The sequence below is a fragment of the Ailuropoda melanoleuca genome, chromosome 17, assembly GCF_002007445.2.
Source record: "Ailuropoda melanoleuca isolate Jingjing chromosome 17, ASM200744v2, whole genome shotgun sequence".
NCBI lineage: Eukaryota > Metazoa > Chordata > Mammalia > Carnivora > Ursidae > Ailuropoda > Ailuropoda melanoleuca.
The window spans coordinates 1,677,945-1,688,103 of NC_048234.1; the positions used below are offsets into that span (position 1 = coordinate 1,677,945).

At 68.3% G+C, this 10,159-nt stretch overlaps 3 protein-coding genes across 3 annotated transcripts in view; 1 reads left to right on the plus strand and 2 right to left on the minus strand.

Moving 5' to 3' along the window:
* Positions 1 to 2,834, plus strand: part of CHRNE (cholinergic receptor nicotinic epsilon subunit) — a 3,958-nt gene extending 1,124 nt beyond the window's left edge. Inside the window, exons 6-12 of the mRNA XM_034646657.1 lie at positions 91 to 191; positions 477 to 677; positions 754 to 868; positions 2,021 to 2,135; positions 2,207 to 2,393; positions 2,482 to 2,618; positions 2,685 to 2,834. Coding sequence (XP_034502548.1) covers positions 91 to 191; positions 477 to 677; positions 754 to 868; positions 2,021 to 2,135; positions 2,207 to 2,393; positions 2,482 to 2,618; positions 2,685 to 2,834 — 1,006 coding nt within the window. The remainder of the gene's footprint in view (positions 1 to 90; positions 192 to 476; positions 678 to 753; positions 869 to 2,020; positions 2,136 to 2,206; positions 2,394 to 2,481; positions 2,619 to 2,684) is intronic.
* On the minus strand, positions 864 to 2,012 carry C17H17orf107 (chromosome 17 C17orf107 homolog). Its single transcript, XM_034646658.1, has 3 exons — positions 1,839 to 2,012; positions 1,541 to 1,741; positions 864 to 1,463 (listed from the first exon to the last, which is right to left on the minus strand). The coding sequence occupies exons 1-3, from the start codon at positions 1,902 to 1,904 to the stop codon at positions 987 to 989; spliced, it is 744 nt and encodes a 247-aa protein (XP_034502549.1). The 5' UTR covers positions 1,905 to 2,012; the 3' UTR covers positions 864 to 986.
* Positions 2,835 to 3,299: 465 nt separating the features above from the next.
* The window catches only part of MINK1 (misshapen like kinase 1), a 38,176-nt gene continuing 31,316 nt past the window's right edge, over positions 3,300 to 10,159 (minus strand). The window contains 22 exon segments of the mRNA XM_034647266.1: positions 3,300 to 4,110; positions 4,448 to 4,483; positions 4,485 to 4,588; positions 4,667 to 4,826; positions 4,910 to 5,059; positions 5,142 to 5,242; positions 5,358 to 5,492; positions 5,597 to 5,740; positions 5,862 to 6,029; positions 6,230 to 6,338; positions 6,438 to 6,575; positions 6,660 to 6,762; positions 7,030 to 7,190; positions 7,310 to 7,333; positions 7,544 to 7,632; positions 7,758 to 7,867; positions 8,007 to 8,117; positions 8,273 to 8,358; positions 8,789 to 9,049; positions 9,372 to 9,545; positions 9,692 to 9,892; positions 10,053 to 10,154. Of these exon segments, the coding sequence (XP_034503157.1) occupies positions 4,027 to 4,110; positions 4,448 to 4,483; positions 4,485 to 4,588; positions 4,667 to 4,826; positions 4,910 to 5,059; positions 5,142 to 5,242; positions 5,358 to 5,492; positions 5,597 to 5,740; positions 5,862 to 6,029; positions 6,230 to 6,338; positions 6,438 to 6,575; positions 6,660 to 6,762; positions 7,030 to 7,190; positions 7,310 to 7,333; positions 7,544 to 7,632; positions 7,758 to 7,867; positions 8,007 to 8,117; positions 8,273 to 8,358; positions 8,789 to 9,049; positions 9,372 to 9,545; positions 9,692 to 9,892; positions 10,053 to 10,154 (2,751 nt within the window). The 3' untranslated portion in view covers positions 3,300 to 4,026.

The window sequence follows — 10,159 nt, forward strand, 5'->3', positions numbered from 1 at the left end:
GGGGACGCGGGGGGGGGCCGGCACCGACACCGGGGGCGGAGCCGAGGCTGGGTCCGAGCTTCCCCGGTGCCGGCCGGCCCTGCCCTGCAGCTCGCAGACCTACAATGCCGAAGAGGTGGACTTTGTCTTCGCCGTGGACGACGCGGGCGAGACCATCAGCAAGATCGACATCGACACCGAGGCCTACACTGGTGAGGCCTCCTCCTGCTCCGAGAACCCGCCCCTAGACGGGGTCCAGGGTGGGGGACTCGGCGTGGCCCGAGACCATCGAGGCCGGGGCTGGACTCCTGCAGCTGGCCTCGACCTTGCCCCTCCCCCGAAAGCACTCTCGACGGTCGCGCCCGAACCGCCTTCGCCCCGACGGCCCAGACCCCCTGCGGCCCCACCAGCGGGGGCGGGCCGGCCGCACCCTGACCTCCGCCTGGAGCCCCAGGTGTGCAGTCCGGGGCCGGCTGACCGCGCCTCCCGCCCCGCAGAGAACGGCGAGTGGGCCATCGACTTCTGCCCCGGGCTGATCCGTCGCCCCGACGGCGCCTCCGCGGGCGGCCCGGGGGTCGTCGACGTCATCTACACACTCATCATTCGCCGGAAGCCGCTCTTCTATGTTATCAACATCATCGTGCCCTGCGTGCTCATCTCGGGCCTGGTGCTGCTCGCCTACTTCCTGCCGGCGCAGGGTAAGGGGCGGCCCGGACCCCAACCCCGGGCGCGCGGCCGGCGGCGGGGCCTGCTCTCACCGGGCGCTCCCTCCAGCCGGCGGCCAGAAGTGCACCGTCTCCATCAACGTCCTGCTCGCCCAGACCGTCTTCCTGTTCCTGATTGCGCAGAAAATCCCCGAGACGTCGCTGAGCGTGCCGATGCTGGGCAGGTGACTGCAGAGGGTCCCGGAGGGGACCCACGCGTGCGGGCGGGACCGGGCGAGCACGGGGGCGGGGCTAGGGCCACATGACACGGGAGCAGCTCCGCCTTCCGGGCCCACCTGGGCTTTATTCGAGCGTGGGGAGGATCTGGGGCGGCGGTGGGTTCTCGGGTCCCCCGTCCTCCGCGCTGCTGCTGGGCACCACCTTGAGGTCCCCTGAGTATCTCTGCCGGGGGCGGGCCGGCTCAGTGCCCCCCCCCCGCGAGCCCCGCCGCCTCCGGCCCCCAACTCCTCTCCCCTCCATCCATCTCCGTTCTGAACTCACCGGTCCCCCGGCAGTTCCGAGGCCCAGCTGGCGCTTCCACTGCTGCAGGAGGGAGGCGGACCCCTGCAGGCCCCGCCCGCACAGGCACAGCCACGCCCCCTGCAGCACCAGCCGGGCACCTGCGCCCGCCGCAGACCCCGCTTGCCGAGCCCCCTGCCCCGCGGCCTGGGCTACTCGGGCCAGCGCTCCGCCCGGGTCCCCGGCGCCTGGGGCTGGGCTCGGGCTGCAGGCGCCGCCGTCCAGTCGCCGCACCTGCTGCTGCAGCCACAGGGCTGAGATCTGCGGTGGGGCACGGAGGAGTTGGTGGGGATGCGGGGGTCTCTGCCCCCCCTTCCCCGCAGCCCCCTGCGCCCCACCTCGAACAAGGTGGCACCGAAGTTCACGACGCTGGCCGCGGCCTCTCTCAGCACCAGCCCCAGGGTGGGCTTCGGGGCGGGCGGCCCCTGCGGATCTCGCGGATCCCGGGACTCGAGCTCTCGGAACCTCTGCTCCAGATACTCGTGGGCTGCGGCCACAGCGAGTTCCAGGGAGGACAGGAGTGGGGGCTGCAGGGCCACCTGGACAAGGAGCAGGGGCGGCGGGGCCGTCGGGTCACGGGGCGGACAGATGTCACCGGGCCGCCCGCCCTGGGCGGGGCCGCTGGCGTCGCCTCACCTCCGTGGAGCTGTGGAAGCGGTAGACCCACAGCAGGGTTTCCAGGGAGCTGGGGGTCCCCTTCATGGCCGCCGGCGGAAAGGGGGCACCGGAGCCTCTCGCACCGTCCGGCCCCGCTGGGGAGGAGCAGCCTTGCCGTCGGGGAGGGTCGTTTGTGAGGTCACGTGTGGCGGGCCCCGCAGGTACCTCATCTTCGTCATGGTGGTTGCCACGATCATCGTCATGAACTGCGTCATCGTGCTCAACGTGTCTCTGCGGACGCCCACCACACATACCATATCCCCTCGGCTGCGCCACGTAAGTGCCGGGTGGGCGGGGCGAGGCCCCGGGTGGGCGGGGACTGGAGCCCCCCCCGCCCCTGCCGCCAGGTCCTGCTGGAGCTGCTGCCGCGGCTGCTGGGCTCGGGCGCGCCCCCCGAGGCTCCCCGGACCACCTCACCGCCCCGGCGCGCGTCCTCGGTGGGCCTGCTGCTCCGCGCTGAGGAGCTGATACTGAAAAAGCCGCGGAGCGAGCTCGTGTTTGAGGGACAGAGGCACCGACATGGGGTCTGGACTGGTGAGCAGGGGGGCCCGGGCGGGCTGGCTGGCACCGGCGGGGCGGGGCGGGTTCCCCGCTGATCCTCCCCTTCTGGGCGCCCCACCAGCTGCCCTCTGCCAGAGCCTGGGCTCCGCCGCCCCCGAGGTCCGCTGCTGCGTGGATGCCGTGAACTTCGTGGCCGAGAGCACGCGGGAGCAGGAGGCCTCCGNCCTCGGGGGGGGTGGGACGGGGGGGGGGGGGGCGGTGGTCACCTGGAGACCCCAGGCCCTGGCGCCGCGGGAGCCGCAGCTTGTCTCCCCTCCTCCCCAGGAGGTGTCCGACTGGGTGCGCATGGGGAAGGCCCTGGACAACATCTGCTTCTGGGCCGCCCTGGGGCTCTTCGGCGTGGGGTCCAGCCTCATCTTCCTCGGGGGCTACTTGAACCAGGTGCCCGAACTGCCCTACCCACCGTGTATGTAGACGGCTCCCCACCCAATTTCCGGGAGGAACCCGGTTTTGAAAAGCCCTCTGCTGGGCTCTGCTGTATCGTGACGCTATACCCACCGCCGTAATAAATCCACTTTGCCAACCTCCCGAGTTGTGCGCGCGTGCGCACACGTGAAGGTCTGGCCGCCGGGCGGGATCAGAAGCCGAGGACAGTCCTCCAGAAACCAGCCCTCACCCCTCCATCCAGCCCTGCCCACACACCCTCACCCCTCCATCCAGCCCTGCCCACGAACCCAGCTCCTGAGGCCCCACCCAGGCCCACGTGACCCTCTAGCCCTAGGAGCTGCTGCGAGGACCTTCACTGAGGGCGGCAAGCCCACGGGGATTAGGCCCCCTTGGCCGCCCCCTCCCTCCCTCCCTCCCAGCCCTGCTGGCTCACCCTGGCTGGTATCCAGGCCTGGCAAAGAAAACAGTAAAATAGGGCCCTAGACGGTAGGAGCTGGTTGAACTCTTTATTAACAAACGGAATCTCCAAGGCCACTACATTGAGGAGGAGTGGGGCTACTTGCTGCTCACACTATATACAGAGGCAAGCAAGGGGGTGCAGGAGGTGGGGACCGGGAGCTCCCTGCTCCCTCCCTCCACCAGGGAAGGACAGAGGCTAGAAAGAACTGGGGTTGGAAAGGGAGAAATGTTTTGGCTGGCGGGGTCCCCCCTCCATTCCCTGGGGTTTGGGGGGAGGGGAATCATTAAAGTGCTTTCAGAAAATGAGGAAATGGTCCCTGCCCCTGGAGTGGCGGGCGACCCCCCTGAAACCTAGGGCCCAGTGACCCCCCCCGGGGTCTGGTACATTCAAGGGGGGAGCCGGCTCCCCTGACGTGCAAATGAAGGGGCCCAGGGCCCTGCCTGGTCAGCAGCAGTGGGGTACGGGGTCCATGCCCCAAGCACTCTCCTCTGAAGTGGAGAAAAGAGGGGTGGGGCTCGGCCCTCTTGATTCCTGGTAAGGGGACGCTGTGCCTCTCCCTGGAATTGGGACAGGCACAGTTTTGGGGAGAGAACGTTTTGGGGGTGGGGGAAACAGGATGATCACGTGATCACAAAAGCATCGGGGTCAGAGGTCACGTTCCCAGCAGGCTCCAGTGAATCAAACCAGTCAAAAGCAAAAGCCCAGGGAGGGGAGAAAAGGGCGGCCTGGGGGGGTCTGGCTGTGGGGGCGGCTGTCCCATCACCAGTTCATGATGCAGTTACGGTTCAGCGTCATGAAGTACACTTGACTGCTACCCCCAGAGCGGACCGAGGCAAAAAACACCTGTGGGGTAGGAGAGGATGTCACGGGAGGGGGGGGTGTGTGGGTTAACTGGGAACATGAGAGAAGGAAGAGCTAGAAACTGCAGAATGTGTTTCTTAGAGCGCCCCCCACCCCAGAGGCAGAGATGCTTGGGGAGAGGGCAGCCGCAGACCTCTACGTGCTGTCCTGGGGGGCGGGGGGGGGTCCTCAGACTGAAGGTGAAGGAAGGTCAGGCTGTGCCCCCAGGACTCCCTCCCGGGAAGACCACACGGCCCTCCCCCTCCCCCCTCCCCCACCACATCCATCAGGGGACCTAGGGCCGCGGAGCCAGCCATGGGCAGGACAGGGGCCTCCCCACCTTGTCGTTCCGCTCGCACAGGAACTTGAGCCTCTGGGGCCCGTTTGTGCATGAAGACGCCGTCCAGGTGGCCTGTCTCCACCGAGCGGATCTCAATGGCTTTCTCGCCCCAGCCCATGATCTGGTTGGAGCAGATGTAGGCTGGGGGAGGAGGGGAGGGGGCCGTGAGCGGGCTGCCGCTCGGGGGGGCGGCGGCGAGGGGGCGGGCGCCTCACTCACCCACAGAGGTGGGCATCTCGCCCCACTGCAGCACCACATCCTTGATGATCCGCCCGTACGTGTTGACGTAGACGCCCTCGTCCTCGTAGCAAAGCAGCATCTCCATGCCGTCGGTGTTGGGGAGGAAGATGATGGCGTGGGGCGTGATCTGGCTCTGGATCTGGGGACGAGGGGGCGGGCTGCAGGCCGGCACCCAGACCCCGGGGCTGGGGGCCGCTCCGCCCGAAGCCCCGCCCAGCTTACGTGCACGGGGATGTAGATGTCATAGCTGTTCCCCGAGTCCACGTCCACGGCGTGGAAGCCGGCGCTGGAGCCGTAGATGACCTTGAGCCGCTGACCCCCCTCCACGGTCAGGTCGACCAGCAGAGGGCGGTGAGGGAGGTCGGCGAAGGACTGCGGAGGGGAGAGGGCTCAGGGTGCGCGGCCGGGTTGCTGGGCCGGCGCCGGGCAGGTGGGGGGCTGCGGCTGGGGCTACCTTGAAGGCCATGAACTTGTGGTAGGGCTTGGGGGCCCAGGCGTACACCTCCACGGAGCTCTTCAGGGCGATGACCAGGAACTTAATGCGCTCGTATTTCACTGGGGGCGGGGGGAGGGCACAGGCGTGTCACCGAGCGCCAATCCCCGTCGCCCAGCCTCTGGCTCCGAGGCTCAGTCCTGCAGCCCGGGCCCCCCTGCAGTGACCTCCTCTCACCCACGCGGTAGTGCCCGCAGCCCTCCATGTCCCCCACGGTGGTCCAGCCCTGCTTCTTCTCCACTTCCGGGTCATTGTGCAGAATCTTGTTCCGGAGCCAAGACAGGTAATACACCCGCAATTTGTTCCTTTTCCCTGCGGCCGGACACACAGCCCCTCACTGGAGGTCCAGCGCCCGCCTCCGCCCTCCTCCGCCCTCCTCCGCCCCGCCTCCTCCCGGGCCACCCCGCCCCCCGGACCTGAGATGGTGATAAGCAGGTTGAGCCCTTCCAGCACGTCCATCTGCTGGAAGCGCCGCCGCCCGATGAGCCCGTACACTTTGCCCTGCCCGCTTCGGTCCAGCAGCATCAGGCCGTTCTCTGTGCCCACCAGCAAGTTGACGCCTGCGGCAGGAGGCGGCCAGGTCACCCGGCCCGGTCCCCGCGGCCCACCCCGCCTGACCCGGAGCGCAGGCACGCCACACCCCACTCCTCCCCCGCACCCCCGCTCCCGGGCCAGGCTCACCCCAGAGGGCCGCACAGAGGATCTCGGAGTTGAACCGCTTCTTGTACTTCCGAATCTCGGGGGTCTCGCTGTGGGCGCGGGTGTTGGTGGGGTTCACGTTGACCACAGAGCCCTTCCGCACGTCGTACTGGAGCTGGTCCAGCCGGCCGCCCTCTCCCCCAACCAGGGCTTCGGGAAAGAGCGCAGGGGGAGGAGAGCTGCAGCCCCCTCCCCCACCCCTCCTCACCCCCACCCCTGCAGTTGGTGGGGGCGCCTCTGAGTACTCAGCAGGACAGGGGGAGGGTGGAGAGAGGAGGAGGTGCAGGGAGGGGTGCACACGGGGCAAAATCCCCAGCCTCAGGTGTCTTTGCTGCCTCCGTGGCCCTCACCTGTGATGGGGATGGTGTCCCCACCGCCTCCGGGCTGGTAGAGCCCCAGGTCCACAAACATCGTGAATGAGCTCTTGCCAGGGGCCTTCACCAGCCCACGAGACTGGTACTGCGGGAGCGGGGCAGCGATCAGGCGAATACTCGAAACCCAGGCCCCCGGCACCCCTGCCCGCTGCCCCACAGCTCGGGGCCGCACGTGCCCACTTACGTCACTGCCGCCATCCTTCGAGGGGGGGCTCTGGCCTTTGCCACTCTCGGTGGGCGAGTGGCTGGGCTGGACGACGTCTGGAAGGTTGGTGTAGCCGTTGCTGTCCGCGTGTAGCAGGCTGCGCTCCTCCTCTGGGGTCTAAGGGACAGAGGAAAGGCAGCCAGTGCCGGCGTGGAGGACAGGGCACAGCAGGCGCTTGGAAGAAGGCGGGGGCGCACTCACGCGCTGGACCACCATGGTGCCGCCCCCATAGGGGGTCTGGGTGCCGGCTATGTCCTCCACGTCATGGACCACCATGGTGCTGACGCTGTCTGTGTCTCCGTCGCTGCCGTGGGAGAGAGGACGGCCGTCAGCCCCAGGTCCCGCCCGCCGCAGGGCGCAGATGGAGAGGGAGGACCAGTTCTCTCCCCTCCACTGGACGCCGCCCCGCTGTGGGGGAGGGATGCCGTGTGCTGGCTCCTGGGGGAGGCCCGGGGACACCAGCCCAGACCCTGTGCTCTAGAGAAGAGAAGGGGAACCTGACCAGCAGTGATAGCCAGGGTCCCCCAGCTAGCAGAGGGGAAGCCTGCCCTTCCCCAGGGCACGCCCATACCGGGCCCTGGGGGTATCTCTGCTCCCCTCGGAGGGCTCGCCGTTGCTCTCCTCCTCCTCCTCGCTGCTTTCCACCTCCTCGCTGGAGGACGAGTAGTCCATGGCCTTCTTGGGAGGCCGCGGGGCCTCGTCCAGGGCTCGCTCTTTCAACAGCACGAAATCCTGGAGAGTGGGGGGGATGAGTGAGGAGGGGAGAGTGGGGAGGGAGGAAGCAGGTACAAAGGGAGCCAGAGGAGAAGGGGCAGGCAACAGGGGACTCCCAAGCAGGCCTTCTCACTGACCTCACCGATGGCGCGCTTATAGCTCTGGGAGAGGCCGCAGGGGTGGAAAAGCAGCCAGGAGAGCAGGAGAGAGGTGAAGACAGATCAGGAGCCGAGAAGTGCAGCCCGCAGCCCCTTTGCACGAGGTTATAGAGGGCCTGGCTCCAGCACCAGGCTCCTGGGCGCTCTGAGGCCCCAAGCACCCCCCCCTCGCCCCGGGAGCAGATGCAGCCATAGCTGCCACCGGTGACTTACTGCGGGCCGGCCTGGCCGCGAACGGTGGTCCTCAGGCTTGGCTTTGTTCCCGGGGGACAGCACGGGGGAGCTCTCCCGTTTGGAGGAGACTGCGTTAGGCAGGGTAGAGGAAGGGAGGTCACGGACATCTGGTCACCCTCAGCGATCCCGGAGCTCCACAGCCAGCCGTCCCCGACCCAGCCCCGAGGCAGGGTCCCAGAGCAGGCCTGCCTACCTCCCACGCGGTTCCGCTCCAGCGAGCCGGCCTGCGGGAGGTGCCCGTGAGACGAGAGGGCACCTTCGGGGCGCTCCCAGCCAGGGTCGCTCCTCCTGAGGTCGGGGTTGCTGTGGGAGGGCAGAGGCGGGTCAGGGAGGCAGGTGCCCCCCTCCAGCGTGGAGCTGCAGCGCAGAGAGGGGAACCACCACCAGGGGGAGCCCGTGGCAGAAGTGAGGATGAGAGGCAGTGGTGAGACAACTCCATTACCTACAGGCGTTGGGCGGGCCAGGGGGCTGAGCGGGGGGCCCTGGAGGCTTGGGGGTGCCCCGCTCTGCCCGCCTTTGCAGATAGATTTGCCAGGCGGAGTTGCTGCGAGGTCTGTGGAGGGAGCACAGGGGTGCCGGGGGGGCGGGGCAGGGGCGCTGAGCTGACGGGGTGGGGCTTGCCCACCCCTCCGCGGGTAACCTGGCAACCTCCCTGTGCCCCCCCAGCACCCCCACCCGGGCCCCCATGCAACCCCACCAGGGTGCTACCTGGCGCGGACAGCCTGAGTGGGCCGGGCCCCTCCGGCCCCACTGGTGTTGAGGGCGGTGGCGATGGAGGAGGTCCTCTGAGGCACCTGAAGGAGGAGAGGGGATCAACATGTCATGCCTGCGGCCTACTGGCCGCTCCTCAAATGGGTCCTCGCCTGGGCCCTGACAGGTGTTCTCCACGGCTTTCCCGGACACGCAAACCGAGCTCATGAAAGCTCACGAATTTTTCACAATCATGAAGCGGGGACTGCGGCCCAGCCAGTCTGCCCCCAAGGCTCCCCAAACACCCTAGGCATGCTTCCGTTCTCTCCCTCAGCCCCGGGAGCAGGGACGCAGTCCCAAAGCAGGCAGCCCGCCAACCCACCTGTACCCGAGGCCCAGGGCCCAGGGCCCAGGGCAGGTGGCTGGCCCTTCCCTTCCCTTCCAGCCCTGAACTGACTCCACCTTGCCCGTTCCCCACAGCTCCTCCTCTTTCTGTTCCTTTGCTCTCTCCTGGTCCCACAGCACGGCCCTTACCTTGGGTGGGGCCTCAGGATCGGGCCGGACCCAGGCTGGGGGGTTCGGGCTGGGGCCAGGCCCTTCAGAGGTGGGATCTGAATTCTGGCGGATGACGGCTCCTCGGGCGCTGGGCGTGGCAGTGGGCGTGGTGACGGCAGGGTCAGGCTCCTGGGAGGCTGGGAAGGCAGCCAGGTTTCGGGTGGGCTGGTCCTGCAGGGACTGGGATCGGGGTACAGGCGCTGCATATGGCTTCAGTGGGACCCGGTGCGCCACCAGGCTCTGCAGGGAAAGACCAGGGAGGGTGAGCTGCCCACTCTGTGGCACATCCCCACCCGGAGCGGGGGCCTAGGCAGGGAGGTAGGGTGAGGAAAGCCTCTGGCTTCCAACTGCTCGTCGGAGGAGAGGAGCTCTGGAAGCCCCAGAACAGGTGAGACAGAACCAGACTCACGCAGCGACAGAAAAGTGGCCGTCTTTGCCCCCCTACCCCGAGATCCACGACCCCTGCTCAGGGTACGCATGCGCGTGCACATGGCTGTGCGACGGCTGTGCAGAGAGAGACTCCCCTGTCCATGCGTTAACTCGGGAACGGGGAGAGGCTCACCTTGTGCGGTCCCTCCTGGGGCTCCACCGGCCTCTGCATAGGAGGAGTTTGGGAAAGGGGCCCCGGGGGCCCGGGGGAGGCCTGGGGGAGCGGGGGCTCAGGTCCTGTGCTGCTGGGCTTGGTCTTGGCCAAAGGGGAGTTCTGCGGCTTGCTCATCCTCGTTCTCTCCTCGCCCTGCGGCACAGAAGGGTGCCTGACGGGCCAGCCTTGCTTCGCCGTCCTCAAAACACAGCCCCCCCATCGCACCGCTCTGGCCCACTGGCCTGTGCCCAGCAGCACGTTCCCTCGGCCGCCCCCCGCAGTGAGGCCAGCGGCAGTACCTCCCGGGCCCAGGCCGGCTTGTCGGCGGGACTGACGCCGCGGCCGTAGTGATACAGCGGCTTCCGGTCCCCGGGCGGGCCCTGCTGCTTCTGCAGCTGCTGCTGCTGCTGGAGGGACTTGAGGTAGGCGTGCTCCTGCTGCAGCTGCCTCTGGAGCCGCTCCGACTGCCGCTGCTCTTCCAGCTGCTTCCGCTTGTACTCCTGGGCCCAAGGGAGGGGGAGTGGGCTCAGCGGGGCGTGGCCCGGAGCGGGCGCAGGCAGGCCCTTTCTCCAGCTGCCCGGACAGGAGGGGTCTTCCCCCGGCGCCTGAAGTGTCCCCATCCCGCTCCGGTCCTCCCAGAGGGACCGGGGACCCCGTTACCAGCAGCAGGGCCTGTTCCTGGAGCAGCTGTTGCTGGAGGATCTCGAGCTGTCGCTGCTCTTCCTCCAGCCTGTGACGGATATAGTCCTGGGGGGGCGGGGGGCACA